General features: G+C 34.1%; 2 protein-coding genes across 4 annotated transcripts in view; one reads left to right on the top strand and one right to left on the bottom strand.

Annotated features, from left to right (window-relative positions):
- The window catches only part of CTNNA3 (catenin alpha 3), a 384,435-nt gene that overhangs the window by 90,423 nt on the left and 277,982 nt on the right, over nucleotides 1-16,030 (top strand). The window lies entirely within an intron of this gene.
- Nucleotides 9,256-16,030, bottom strand: part of LRRTM3 (leucine rich repeat transmembrane neuronal 3) — a 78,816-nt gene continuing 72,041 nt past the window's right edge. The window contains exon 3 of one of the 2 annotated variants that reach the window (XM_072339612.1): nucleotides 9,256-11,628. In XM_072339612.1, the coding sequence (XP_072195713.1) occupies nucleotides 11,419-11,628 (210 nt within the window). In that variant the 3' untranslated portion in view covers nucleotides 9,256-11,418. The remainder of the gene's footprint in view (nucleotides 11,629-16,030) is intronic. The other variant, XM_072339611.1, reaches the window with a different exon arrangement.

Genomic DNA, 16,030 nt, shown 5'->3' with positions numbered 1-16,030 from the left:
AAGGGCTTCATTATGTATCAAGCTCTTTTTTTTTCTTTTTTCTTGAGGAAAAAAGGCTTGAGAATCTAAAAACATAATATCTAATGTCACTATTTTATGTGATATATTTCACTGCTTAAAACACAGGCTTTTTCCTGAGTTGAAATTAAATTTGCCGTCAGTAAGGAAATAACATGATTGATGTACTATTTACACTTGACCAGCTACTAATGAATTCTCATTCAATATCTTGTTGGCTTGTGCTGAAGTAGTACATAAAGCAACCTTGAAAATAGCCTCAAGTTCCTAAAAGTACAAAAAAAAAAGAAAATTAACTTATTCTGACACTTTTGATCTATGGACTGTTATATAAGCTCTGACTTCTGTTCTGGGATTATGTGATTGATGGTATCATTTTTGCTGTTTGATTGTTTACTATTTACTGAATATTACTGAGTGTTGTATTTTGGCTATGAGGCAGGGAGAAGGGTTGCTAACTTTTATTATTGGTCTCTGTTAGCTCTTGTTCAGATGGAGCCTTACTGGAGGAAGGGAGTATTGCCTTTCTTTGAGCACAGCTGAGCCTACTCAGCTGAGATCCATGCCTGGAGTTTCCCAAGCTTGGGATTGTGTATCTCTTGGAGGATTCTTCAGAGAGATCAGAGAGATTAAATACTTTTTTTTTTTTTTTTTTTTTTTTTTTTAATCTTACGGGATTTATGTTCTATTTGTTGCATCTTAAAATCACTGAGAATACTTAGCCTGAGTACAAGTTTGGAGAAAGGATATGTTGTGAGCAGAGGAGGCACTGTATGACCAACACCTGAGTTTTAGTTTCTTTTATCTAGCAGGGTAGAATTTTTCGTCTTTCACAATTGTGCTGTGATACAACGTACCTTCAGTGGCTGAAAATCTTTTTACTTCTCATTAGGAGAAGGTAGGGGGGGACACCATTTCAGTTCTGACTGAGAGGGACCAATCTCTGTAAGCTTCTAATTTCAGATTTTAATTCTCTGTTTGGATGGATTGACTCCTTTCAGTATGAGACAGAAGGAGATGTTCTTCTCAATAAATATGTTTTTAAGTATAGGAGAAATTTCAGAATGTTGCAGGCAAGTATCTCACTGTGTGCTCAGCAGTGTGTTGTGGCTATTGCTTTTCTCAAACTGTGCTAAGTAAAACACTAATTCTTTGCTCTGCTGCTAATTCTCTCAACTATAGAAGGGCCAAAATCCCAATTAGTTTTAAATGTCAAATCTGCTGAGGCCAGTGGTGGAACTTGAACTGACATTAGTGCAGCTAAAAAGTCTCTTTGTTTTTTGGAGTGAAACTTATTTCTGCGGATATAAAAAGGAGAGCTGTATAGCATCTGGTACATATATCTTTTTAAAGGGGTCTTTTAAACTTTTTAAAGAGAATGGCTTTTTTGCTGAATACTTTATGCTGTGCTTTTCATTGTTGCCTATATTGACAGACACCCACATGCAATACAATGTCTTATACTTTTCGTAGAAAAAATACACTTTTTTAAAATGCTGTCAATTTTTTTAATATGTAATATGAAATTGTGACCTCTTTGAAGTTTTCACTTTTCCTCTATGCAGTTCTGCTATTTTCTTTTTCTACTGACATTCATGCAAGATGGAAGAATTTCAGCAAGGCAGGAAGTATTTCATTGCATCTGCACTCTATAGAAGAAATTCAGGCTTGACTTACTGTTTAAGCTCAGTAAACTAGTAAAAGAAGGAGTACATAACATAAATATAAACTGTTATGATTCATCCTGTTTTCCTCACTCGTTATTTATCAGTATTTTGTTGTAGGTGAATTTTCTGGTCAGGACTAGACTCTGTATGGCTCTTTTCACCTCAAACTGTGTGTAACTATTCAGTCTATGCTGCTTCTCCTTTTATGGAGCCTTATTACCCACAGGCAAATGTAATCTATCTTTTCCTTCAACAGTTCCCCTTTCCACTCTACCCCAAAAGAAATTAGAAAAGATTCATAAGATTCTTCGACCCATGAAGTCTGCCTCATCATCCCTAAATCACATATATCTGACTGCAAAGCTATTATATGAATTCTGGGAGCAGAGTACTTTTTTTTTTTTATTTTTTTTTTTTCCCTCTCTGTGCTTTTACAAACAGTAAAAGATGCATTAGAAAAAAAAAGACCCCAAACTATTGTTTTGAGACTTATTGCCACAGAGTGAGAGCCATTTTATCACATTAAAAACTAATGTACCTACCCTGTTTTCAGCTAGAATACTTCTTTTTTTTCAAGACATCATGCCACCAGTTCATATGGCATTGTTTTTCTTTATATGTGTGTATTACTATCCTACCCTTCTGATGCAGCATAACATCTTATTCACCCATTTTTTTTTTCTGCCATGGCAGAGAAAGGAGACAGTGTGTTGAATCTAGATGCCATCGTGTTAACTATTCTTCCCCCACAGGATTGCATGTGATTAATGTAAATGATCAGTTTAATCTGTACCTTCCTATTCTCATGTCTTCCAGTTTACTTGCTTTTATTAACCTTCTACCATGCTGGCCATTGTCATACTTTTGTCAGGTTCTTTGGAGTTATTCACAGCTGGATCTTTTTCACAGAATCTCAGAACTGTTGGAAGGGAACTCTGGAGATCTTCTAGTCCAACCCCTGCCAAAGCAGCACCTCTACAGAGAAACTTCCTTTTATATTTACTTCTCTTACTGTTTCCTTTTCTATCTTTCCTCATTTTTGGCTATTGATTTTCCCTACTATAGATAATTTTTTTATTTTTATTTTTTATTTTTTCTAGTTGGATGTATTTTGCAAAGTTTGTGGTGTAGTAGAAGATGGTTTCCAGTGAAATGATCCATTTCTGGACAACTTTAAAGGAGATATTGTCTTTCTGCCCAAGTAGTAGCTGTAAGGATCTCAAGAGCTGTTATTGGCCCCTTTTCTCATTCTAAATTGCTGCTTTGCTTATTTATTTTTAGTGTCTGGCAGACAGAACTGAAAACTTAGAAAAGGAGCAACCTTTAGGATTTCAGCTTAGTTACCAGTAAATGCTGCAATACATAATTTAAGCATTGGTTGTTTATAACATTAGCTTAGTTTTTAAATTATTTTCCAAGGTTACCATAATGAGTTAGTCTTGAAAATTGTGATTTTAATGGGAAAATACACCATTAAGTTATATCAGACCTTTGCTTTCAGTGAGCATGCATGATGTATTGTTGTGACTCCATATACTTGGATTTTCATATGGGCAGTATTTTGTCTGTACCTCATGAAAACCTGTTTTTCCCCCTTCTAATTCTGTCTTTGATTTACTTTTCTATTTCTCTTCGTTTTTCTAAACTCTTAGGTGAGCAAGGTCAATAGCATTAACAATTGATTTTTAATGAGGAAGCTCTGATATGTTTATTTGCCTCTCAGATCAGTTAGATAACAGATATGTAGATGTTTGCATATAGGGTCTGTCTGCTTTTTCTCTGTGATCCATTACTGCTTCCGGTTCATGTATATAAGGCCGGCTTTATCACTCTTAATGATTTACATTTGGACACTGTCCTATTGATTATTCAGATATACAGAAAATACTTAATAATAGAATAACAATTGAAATAAAAGGTTTTCATTAGCAAGGAAAGCAAGTCTTTTTCACGATCAGAATAATTGCTTCTATGTGTTCAGTCCAGAATTAAACTTAGTCCTTCCCATCTCTTAATGCTTTAACAGCCTGTACATCCTTTTAAAACCCAACCTAAAATATCTTCAACTTTATTTCCATGTAATTGTTTAGAGCTTATATATTTTTTTCTGCTTCATAAATTACTTGCATTCAAGATACGTTCTATACACTTTATTTGTATCTCTCTTCAGAAGTGACGTGCAATTATACTTGCATTTAAATTGCTATTTCAAGTCCTAGCTGGCAATATGGCTTCTTTATTCCAGTAACTATTGTATTCTTGCAGGATTAAAGATAATTCTGTGTATCTTCTTCCTGTAGAATTTTTTAAAATAAGATATGGCACAAAATTAGGCCACTAATACTTATTTCTGAAAGCAGAAAACAATTTGTTCCTTCTGTGAGAATACATTGAAATGCAGTAAAAAAAAAAACATGGTATAAATAACTTTAATAAGACTTTTTGCATATTAAGTAAGGAGGATCTTAGAATGTAATCTAGTGGAAATAATCTGAAATATGTTTTCAGTCTTAGTGGGTGGAGCTTTTTTTTTTTTTTTCTGATAAAGAAATGTGGAAGCCCAAGAATTCCATGGCAAAATGTACACAAATATTGGATAAAAGAATGAACACGTTCCAAGGAGTTGAGCAGCAATTTGTATTACAGTTGACACTTAAATTTAAGTGATGAGATAACCTTGAACAGGTTGGCTGAACAGGGGTGGATCTTATGCTGTTTTACTGGCCAGTCATCAGCAAGATTCCTTTTTTTCTTTTCTTTTTTTTTTTTTTTTCTTTTTTTTTTCTTTTTTTTTTCTTTTTTCTTTTTTTCTTTTTCTTTTTTTTTTTTTTTTTCCCAGAAACAAAGAAATGGATGAAAGATTCAGGGAAAATGTATAGAAATCTATATTTAAGCCACAGAGTAGGCAATCCTCTTGCTTAATTCTTACAAATTCTAATGTTTAAATAATGGAAATAGGAACTAAATCAGTACTGCTTATTTTCAGACAGCATCACTGTGTTCCTATTTATAATTTTAAAGTTGTTATTAAAAAAAATTAGTCATTTCAAGTACACTGTATTTATATTTTTTAAAGTTTGACATTTTGAAAACTCAGAAGTAATGCCTCTTTTTTATTTTTTCCCCACTGAAGCCTGCATACTGCGCTCATTTAAAAAACCAACAAACACACCTGTACCAGCAGAGGTGATGACTCACTGTCACTGCTACTGAAATGCACCACCCACCACCTCGCTGTGCTCCCTTTCACTGTTCAATCTCCATATGTCTCCATAAAGGTTCAGCAAATATAAATGAATGTGAATAGATACAATCTTTTCTTCATGGGAGAATTCAGTTCCACATCTTTACTTCATATTCACTTCTGTTTTGGCAGACTGTCCCTCTGCTGCTATCTGTAATACAGCAACAAAATATAGTGTAATCCTGTCAGGAAAGTTCCACCTCTACTGCCATACCACCAACATCCACCTCTGATGCTGTGGACCAACATAATAAAATAGGAAGTGTTACTTTTAGAGCAGTTCATGTATTTATGAAGTCCAAGTTATTTAACTTAGAAATACATTTAATTGATGCAATCACTTTGGAATTAGCTTGCAAACAGAGCTATTGCTCAACTATATTCTACATAAAAGTTTGTTTCTTATGAAATAGAAAGTGAAAGGTACTCTAAGGAAACTGGAAAAACTGTTTGAAAATAGGCAAACTTTCAACGCTTTCAGTTTTCATTACAATAGCTTTTTGTCTCCTTAGGTCATTTGGTATGAATAGAATTGTGATGCTGATCCAGACAAATTCTGTATGAATGCAACATTAATACTGATTTGTAAATTACCATGATTACATGTGTCACATCTGTAGTGGTGGCATTTTGAAGTGTTCTTTCTCACAATTGTATTAGATTTTTAATATAACAGGACTGCATATAATGAATACATTTTGCAGACTCCTTTCCTGTTATACAACTGGTGCTGTTTTAGTTAACCATCTAAAGAGACTATTTTAAGAATGATTTATTTGCATACAAAATTAGTGTTGATAAAGTAGGCTGCAAGCTCTAGGCCATATGGGGTTTTCAGTTTTACATGCTGCACTTCAGATCCGCATAAAAATTCTCAGCAAGGTTCTAGTGGCAAAACTGTTAATTCCTTAGGTGTTCATTAAAATAACATTAATCATTAACTCTGATGTTCAAATTGATTTATTCAGAAACTTTATAATTCAAATGAATCAAGGTTCTATAATTAGAGCAGAAGGATAGAATTTGGCCCTATGATATAAAAGCATTATCAATTCACTTATAAGTTAGAATTTTTTTTTTGCATTTAATAAGTATTTGCTTTAGATCTGGATCACATAGTCCAACCTGCAAAGAATGGGAGATTCATGCATCTAATTCTGTGTTGAAGAATGTTTTGCCATACTTTGTGAGAAACATGGTTGGGTTTTTTGTGTGTTTGTGTTCAAACCTGTGATGGACTTGATAAAGATGAAAAATTATTCTGCTTTCTAGTGTGCTGAATATTGGCTTTAAGTAGCTCCCAGTGGGAAATCTGACGACTAAGTCTGTAGCTTTTCAGATAATATCTATGCTTTAGATGGCTTGATAGATGTTATTCAAACTACAAGAAAGTAATTGGTCTGTCTTTACTAATTACATCGTAATCCTATTTCTTTGTCAAATATGGAAGTGAAAAATATTTCTATTACACTGTCACTCATTTGTACTAGAACAAAGAAAAAGTGACTTTTTTGTCAAAATGAATTTACTCTTTGCAGGATTTAGGAATGTTAAAAATTCACATGACTTCAAAGGGCTCTCAGGAAATTCACAGAGCTGTTAAAACACCATCTGTGGCTTTTTAAGTCCCTGCCCTACAAATGGCTGATGTCTAATGGGGCTTTCTGGGGAAATAATGCTGTGTGCATTCTTCAGTTCTTACTTGATCGTTATCTTCTAGTCACTGTTAAAGACAGCTTCTCGGGCTTAGAGTTACCTTTGATCTGACCTTTGCTGTATTCATTAACAGATACTCAGGCTTTGTTCCTAAAAATATGAGATGTTCTGGATTTTTATGCCAAGCTACATTTAAAGATCTGTTCAAAACTTTTCACTGGGTGCTGCATTACAAAAAGAAGACATCAGTTTTCCGAAAAGTCACAATAGTATATTGACAATAACCTCTAAAATCACACCATTAGGTCACCATTTTTCATCCATTTTGGGTTATAGTTAGCTGATACCAGTAAAATACTGAGTCACAGATAGGATTTTTTCAGAGAGCCAATTAGATTCATTTCACAACACTTATGGATATTTAACTTATAAAAATATTTGATTACTAAAATATTTGGAAACTGGGGTCGCTCATCAATGTTTGAAAACTGGTTGAAGTTAAAAATGTAACTTGATGTCTAAAATCTCTTCTGGGTTTGTTTGTTTGTTTGTTGTTTTTTGTTTTGTTTTTTCTTTTTCTTTTTTTCCCTCCCTCAATTGCTATTCGCAGAAATGCAAACTTGGGTATCATGTGCCAGTGCAATGGAAACGTACCTTCATATTTTAGAAGACCGTATGATTCTGCTCCTATCTAAGCTGAGTATCTATCACTTTCCCCAAAAATTGGCAAGCACATTTTTCTTGTGCAGTCTTTAATGTTCTAACACTATTTACCCTAAGAAAAGTCTTTGTGAGCATTAAACAGACCTTTCACAGAGTACTAAGAAGATGGGAAGGGTGATATACCTACCCAATTGAAAAACAAAATACTGTTCCAAAGTTTTGGGTGGCATAAGGAAGGATTTACTAATATGTTAACACAGAATTGTCAGAGCAGGTTATGAACTTTGTCCATATAGACAAAATTTTCTAGTTCAGGAGTGTGTGATGTGACAAAGAGGAAAATGCTACCGCTGCCAGTATTGAGAGGGAAACAGGGAAACTCGGAGAAATCTTTTAGATACTTCACTTGACATCAATTTCAGTTAAGGATTATAAATAAATAAATTCACAGTTTCTCATTAAAACTTGCCACAATATCATTAGTATCACTTTTGCTAGAGCTATCTATTCCATGCTCTTCCAATGAAAGCTTCCAAAATCTTTAGGAGGAAAACAGGGCTGCTGGCATTAGTGTTCTGAGTTACGTTAATGTCTGATGCTGGATGGCTGTATGTTGAGCAAGGTAGTACACAACTTCTGAGGATGATACGTTTGTAGTAATTTGTTGAATGTTGCCATCTATGATGCATCTTGATCATTATCCAGCTTTTATTTTTATGTTCCTTGGAAACGGTTTGTATTAAAAAATTATACTGTAAATTTTGTTCACAGCTTTGAAAAAGCCTTTTGCTTATTTGTATTGATGCTATTTCATTGTTAGTAATTTTTATATACTAGCATGTATTTAGGATGTTTTGCAATACGTGGTGATCTTTCAGATTAATCATAAATCTTTGTATTATAACTTGTTTGTTAGAGAGTTTCTCCATTCAAATACTTGTGCTCAACTTCCTAATGGCTGTTTGAGTCCTGTAAACGACTGCATGAATATGATCCACTGATGGATGGTATGAATTCTTGTTGAATTATTTAAAATTGTCTGGATGTTCATTTATAGAGGTTTCTTGATAGAACAGCTTTACCTGGTATCATGGTATCACATAACTGAGAATGAGATTAGTATTGTTAGCTATGTCTATTTCTATTTTATGAATCTAATTAAAAAGGGAAATGCTATATGAACCCGACCTGTAAATAAGTATTTGAATCCACAGGCTCAGCCTACTTTCTTCTTGCTGTATTATAGTACTAGGGTTTGTTTTTTTTTATATTATACATTTTTTGTTCATTTACTATTTCTTTGTGGTCCAAGTAGGTATATAGCCAACAATAATCTTCCAGAAAGCCAACGTAGGAAAAGTAGGATCTAAAGAGAAAGTTTTTTTTTCTGGGTTACCTTTACTTTTTTTTTTTTTTTTTTTTTTTTTTTTTTTTAAATTATTATTTATTCATTTATTTATTTATTTTTATTTTTGTAGCATCTTTATTTAAGCAAGGTACTTATTTAAGGAAGGTACTTACCTGACGTTTAATGTCCTAGTAGACTTCCATCCTTCTGAGAATAGCAAGTTCCAGGTTGATGAAGTCCATTTAAAAAAACAACATAACAGAATTCAGTTATAGGCATAGAAACACTCAACATTTGGTGTGGGTATATATTCCACTGCTTCTTTGTGCCCAGGGGTGCTGTGTCTGTCTGTCAGAGCACTGGAAGCAAAAATGAGATCTAAGAGTTGCCTAACTGGGTTACAGAGGTCCAAGTTCTATGAATGCTCAAGTAATTGATAGAGAAAATGTTATATCACCCTGTTTTTCTTCTATTTTTGATTGATACTTTGATTTAACATAAGTCTTCCAGGAGGGATTTAAGACAAATTGTTAATATATGCCTTATTATTGAGAGAAAGTAGCATAGGGAGAAACATTTGCATTATGTAAACGTGTTTGTGCGTACGCAGTTGTTTTTTCAACCAGATTTGAGAAATATAATTTAGCACAAGAAAACTTATGGCCCTAAATTCATTAAAGTGTTTAATAATAGAAAATATTACTGTTGTACAGTTCTCCATTAACTAGAAGTACTTGGAGCCTTTAAACACCTGTGTATTTTGAGTAATTATATCAGTGCCAGAACTGAATTCACACACTGTGAGGGCAGTGGGTCAAAATAAAGAATGAGGATAGAGTATGAGAAATTGAAATAATATTTCAGAAGATGGTGTTTGAGTCTAATAACTCAGACCAACTTTGATGACCAGAATGGCTGAGCATTAAACTTCAAAATAACTTTGAAATAAAGCAGTTCACTTTTTCCTGGAGTACAAATGTCACTCAGCTCCAGAACGATGCTTGCATTTTTTTTCTTCCATTTATAATTAGCAAAGTATTTCCAAATTGTGTGTAGTGAAATTACAGCACTGAAGACAATAATTAGAAATTCAAGAACACACGCACTAAAATAAGAAACTGAAATGTTGAGTTTTAAGATGAGTCCTTGAAAGACAAGTAATGTTTTGAATAACAAATAATTTATGCAAAATATGTTACAAAATCTAAAATGCTAAATAAATAATACAGTTTTTGATACTTCAAAGATAGTGAATGCAGATTAATTTTCTGACAATATTTTGAAGCTGTTCTTCCTTGTAGTCGCTTTATATTTTGTGAAAAGAGTTGAATTGTAATTTTAAATTTCAGTATTCTGCTTTGAATCTACATGAAAATACGGTGGGATAAACATTCAGAAAAATATATTGTGGTTATATAATTTCTCTTTATTATAAAAAAGTTGCTTCATCGTATGAAACTTTTTTCTCTTGTATTTTGGAAGGCTCCTGTTCCCTTTTATATTTCACCCAGTCAGCATGATATAATATGAATCTAACTTCTTTAGTCTTTTATAATTACACCTTGAGGGTTGCGTTATAAAAGTTATTCTCATACAGTATTGAGAAATCTTGAAGATCCAAAACAAAACAATGGGATATAAGAATACTTCATTATAAATGGTAAACAAATAAGTAATGTAGTAATTGTTAAGACTTAATACTACATTTGTTGTATTCAAAGATTTTTTTTTTTTTTTTTCTTCTCTTGATGCAGTGTGTTAAAAGACTGTTAACCTTCACCGTTGGGTCCAAATAAATATATTTTTCATCCAAGAAGAGGCTTCTTGATTTTGAAGTAATATTTTATATCCCAGAAGTGAGGGCTTGTTTTTGTTACTGCATCTTTCAGCAACTGTCTTTGATAGAAGCAGATTTGGCCCTTGTATCTTTACACTTAAATACCAATGCCTGATTTGGCAGGCTATGCTTTCAGAACAGGTTCTGTAAAGACAGCTGCCTGTTGAAGCCTCTTTTTCATTTTGTTTTGCACAGCAGTGAGACTTTACAAAACTTCATCAGGGATGATTAACAGTTCCATATATAAACTCTGCTCTTAAAATACTGTTCACCATAACATTTTTCTGATTTTAAAAATCAGGCTGTATGTATGTCAGGGGTATCTGAGGAAAACTGAAATTTTTATTGGTTTTCATTTATAAGAAAAATTGGCTATCTATTTCAAGAATTTCTTTGATGTCGGAATAGGTAAACCATCCTTTTGGTTAATACACTACTTCTGGAACAAGTAGATAAAATACTACATTTTAAACATGGTAAAAATGGTGCATATTCTGCAAAGGACAGAATTTTAGGCTATGTGTTTCTGGGCACGAAAGCAGTAATAAAATGATCCCTACAAAAGAGAGTAACTGAATAACACAAGAAATAACTTTTGTTAATTTAAAACTTTAGAAACTGAAACTTGTGAGATGAAATTAAATTATGGTACTGTACATACCAGCTGTTCTTGGTAATTGAAACTTTACAATATGAAAAATACATTACAACTGTACAGTTTATACAGGCAGGTAGGATGAGTTTTGAAAAAAGGTTCATTTCAAGGATCATACTTTGAAGTCAAAAAATACTGCACAACTTAACTAATTACAAATTGTAGACTTGAAACAATTAATCTTTGTGGATCTTTTAAAAATTAAACAGGGATCCTAGAATCCATATTATTATGTCTTGTCACTGCTGTTCATAATGTTACATAGAATTTGGTTGCAGCCTCTGCTACACGGAAAAATAAAAATCACCACTACCACCAACCCCCCATCAGTTACGCCAGCTGTTGACTGTGTTCCTTGATTCGTGCTGCTGTTGTTATTGTGCTCAGATCCAGATCAGTTTCTAGGTGTGTTTCCACTGCTTCTTCTTGGGTGTTTGAGTTGTAGGCCTTGTGAGCAAGCAGTTCATGATGTACTCCACAGTAACTTATTGTGGGCTGATCATAGGCAAGAAATGTTGACACATTCATAGCCAGTGGTATCTGGGGGAAAAACAAAGATGAAAAACAACCAGTTGCCATGGTGTAATTCAACTCTTCTTGCCTGAATCTGATGTTGGGGTAATAGTCTGTCTAAAACACTGACTAAAGGTGAATGTAGTTCTACATGTGAAAAGATCTTTTTCTTATCTTTACCCCTCCATTCCCTCCACTCCAGCACAACCCTGGTCTTTCCTAGGGTGTTTTAAGTCTAGTAATTGTCACCTCTGACCTTATAAGAAGAATGCAAATAGGCTTGAGGATGTGAGTGATATAGGAATCATATGATTGTATTAAGAAGTAATTGATCTCAATCTTTAGAATATAATTAACCTCTGCTAAAATCAATTTGTCAAGGAAGAATAAGAGAAGTTGCACAATTTGGGATAAATACAATGTTTGAATTGAAATTTAAATGGCTTTTCAGGTTAAAAAATGAACTTGCTTGAGTTACATCGGTGTGTGCGGTATCTTTGGTCTCATAGGAAATACCCACAGAGCAGAGAACTTCTGTTACCTGTAACAGGTAACCACAGGTTTTAATCTAACAGCTTTCAGTAAATGAAGGACCACGAAAGTTGGTAGCTTCAACCACTTTTGTGCTACGGTATCTTAAAACCTGTCTGCAGATTTGGCTCAAATGCTTTAGACTGAAAAGTTGTGACTTTTTGACTGCTTTCTTAGGAGCTTTCCACATGCTTCAGCGTAGAATTATCTAACATATTCTTCATAATATATGAAGTTAGTCTTTAATTTATATGTATTTCTAATTTTAGATTGGTTTTATACGTATTAGGAGAATCAAAGGATTAAAAAGGACACTTATGTAGAATGCAAAATCTGTTCCTTTTAGGCAATTTGTGATATTCATTGCTGCTATAAAATTCCCCATATTTTACTTCTGGCCTACTCCTCATCTCTTGTTGCATCTTCTTTCCCTCCTTAACTATTTACACCCTTCTGTTCTTTCCTGAAATACCCAGGTTCTGACAGTTTACAGTGTTACTGTTTTAAGAATTTGTGGAAAGAGACTTCCTGGTGACTCCAGTTCACACCGTGGCTCATTTGTAAGCATGAGAGGCTGCTACCAGCTACTGGTTCTCCCTTGTCATAGTTCTGGTCATAGTCCTGGAGATGCTAACCCTCATGACATGGTAATTAGATAAAATCAAACAAACCCAGCCCTGTCTGTATTTCCTTTGCATTTTCCTATTGTTGTTTTCCTTCTGATATTGCTATGGGGCTCAGTAAAAGTTCTGTCTTTGTATACCTCTAATTATTTAAACTTTAAAAAACACTGAAGTAGTACATTAGCACTTGCATTGATAGCTCTCACCTCTTTGACTACATTGTTTTTTTAATGGTTGTGTGTGCACTTCAGATTGTTCAGAGTTCTGGCTTAGATAAGGTAAACATCCAAACAGCCTAGGCTTATCTCAGATTTGCAGTTTGAAAGCTATAAGGTACTATTCAGAGAAGCATTTGTCCTGCAAGCTAAATTTCATTGTTTAATATTACATTTCTGGACAGTGTCAGGGGGGAAAATGTTCCAATAACCTTACAATCTAAAACTTCAGGCTTGTTTTATTAGAAAATGCAGCTAAAAGGTGTGTATACAAAACTACATAGCAAAACAGAATTTAAAAATTATAAAAAAATCATTATATTCAGTTCTGACAGGAATTTAGCCCAGTTTTTGGTGTGTTGAATGTTTTATCATGTCTGCTTTAATTCTCACTGGAACTTGAAAGCAAAAGTTGCTGCAGATTTAAAAAAAAAAAAAAAAAAAGTTTTTTTTAAGAAGGAAGGAAGAAATAGAGGCAGTTTGATTCTGAATTCTCTCTGGCGATTATGAAGAGCTGCAAGAAGCAGGATATAGTTTTGAGATAGCAGAAGTATATTTGCTGCTAAACAGATGTAAACTGATAGGAGATGGGAATGCTTCTAACAACAGATAAGTATATTGGCAGTCAACAAATATGGGTGAATTTCTAGCAAAAACATGCAGTATTTATTGAGCTGTTGGTTTCATGACGGTGTTTTTATCCAATTGCCTAAATGCTAAGGGCATACCCACAGATCTGCAGTGGCTTAAGGATGTAACCATGGGAAAATATGATAAAATATGATAAGGAAGAGGAATGTTATCCTCAGAGATTGTGGAGAGAGGGAGCTGAAAAAACGCAGTTCATGAGCAAGAGGGAGGTTGAAAAGAACAAATGAAACCAGGTCCTACAGTGGAATATGAGAATGAAATGAGGTAAAGATGGAAGCAATGGAAATGATAAGAGTTGTGATATAGAGTTCTGAAAATATACAGAATGTCATTATAATGTAGGTATGGGAGAAGAATATATTAGCATGTAGTCAACATGAGAACTGAACCTTCTTATCACAGAATCGTAGGTGTCAAGGGCACTTCTGGAGATCATTTAGTTCAACTGCCTTCTAAAGCAGATTGCTATTGACTTCAGTACATAAGTAAATAAATAAATGGAAGAAACCATGTAAAACCATGAAGGCTTTACTGGTATGAATAAAAATTAAATGCATTATTTGTGACCACAATGAAGAATCATGTTATTTCAAATGACATTCAAGACAAACGTGGTATTTTTCCATTGTTTTGCCTTTGTGATACATTTTGCATTTTATTTAAATTTATCAGCTGTTAAATTTAAAATAGTACCATTTTTAAAATCCCTAGGCATATAAAACTGAAGAAAGTCTTTGGAGAAATAAAATAACTTGGGTGTATTAATTAGGAAGTAGATTAGAATAAATTATAATGAATGTATTTAAGAAACCTTAACTAAATTGGTTCTTCCATGAATCTCAACAACTTGATTTTAGAATTTGAATTTCAGAATGGAAGTTATTTCTATCTTCATTTGGGAAATCCTTTGGAAATCCTTGTTAATTTCCTGTTTCCTAAGCCTATGAACCTCACAGAATGCTGTTCTAAGCAAATAATTATTGAAGCCTGAACTGTACTGAATTGTGTCTAAAATTCAGCATTCCCTGGAAATCTCTGATTCTTCTCTAAATAACTATTTTCCACTTGTTTGTTCGCAAATCAGTTGTCACGTTGTTTTTGCTTCTTTGCACGGTCCTCTCTTAACTTTCCAACTTGCCTAATCCAAACTTCGTGAAGCCCTTTTCTTCTACATGGTTAGAAACCCTTACCTGTTCTCCTGAAGTGCTCTCTGTCCTATTTCCTCATGTTTCTCATCTGCACATTTCCTATCTCATTCTCTACTTTTGCTTCAATTTCTACCTTGCACAAAAGGAGGCTGGAGGAACAGTTTCTCAGATTTTCCCATCTGCTGAATGTGAACTTTCCCAAAAGTGCTCTTTTATTTTCATATGAAACATAGTGGGGGAAGGTAATGCCTATCCCAGATTTTACCACAGAACTTTCAGAAACGTTTCTTCCTATGTCCTGTTTTCCTTTCCAATGGGGACTAATTTTTTACCAAATTCTTTTTGTTTGCCCTATTGCACTAGCATTTTACTAAGAGCAGTGTACCAACTTGGTTTTCACTTTCCCTTTTCTGTCTGTAAGATAGAGAGAGTATAGCATAAGAATGTAATCCAAAGCATGCTCCAGTGCTGCTGATGTATAGCAGTTCTGTGAATTTTTGGTCTCATCTGCCAGAAGATACCTCAGCTTGTTCTGGCAGAAGAAAACCGGTTTGATGTGCATGTACAAATATAAGGTAGAAGCTTTGCAGATGCTTTCTTTCTCAGCTGTCCATAATAAGCTGAATATTTCTTGGAGTATCTGAAGTACAATTAGGATTCTGGTTTATTGATAGCTACACAAGAGTTAACCGCAATATTCATTCCAGCTTCTTAGTTGGCTTCTCCTTGAAGCTGTTCCTTACAAAGCATTATGCCAGGATGACTGCTAGGTTGTTTAATATCTTCTCTGCCTTCTGCCCTGCACACCTACGTTTAAGTTCTCTGTGATTTAGATGCATCTTGCTTGTAACAAGTCCCTTATTTCATCTCTCAAGTAGCATATGCAAGGGCTTTCTGTGAAAGCCATAGAGCTGCCTGTTATGAGTAGTTAAAAAGAAGCCTATTTCTTCCACCGTCTGCTTCTTCAAGCATGTATTTACTTAATGCTGTGCCATGAAACAAGGGAGAAAATTAAACTCAAACTTCTGCTGAAGTCATAGATAAACCTGTTACAGCCAACTTGTGCGAATCACGGTTTCACAGTTCAGATCCTCTTAGCTCCTCTAACAAAATGCAATTCAGCCATGGGGGAGGTTACCAGTAGTTACTTTTTGATGGTGGTGGTGTCTGTATATGCTGTGAGTGACCTTATTGTAAAGAAATGTGTAACTCAAATTAAATTCTGAGCCCTTTGAAGAGCTGTAAATGATGGGTGGCTGCA

This window comes from Excalfactoria chinensis, chromosome 6, assembly GCF_039878825.1.
Source record: "Excalfactoria chinensis isolate bCotChi1 chromosome 6, bCotChi1.hap2, whole genome shotgun sequence".
In the NCBI taxonomy this organism is placed as follows: Eukaryota; Metazoa; Chordata; class Aves; order Galliformes; family Phasianidae; genus Excalfactoria; species Excalfactoria chinensis.
The sequence above is the reverse complement of the archived record's forward strand: the minus strand, read 5'-3'. Positions and strand labels throughout refer to the sequence as shown.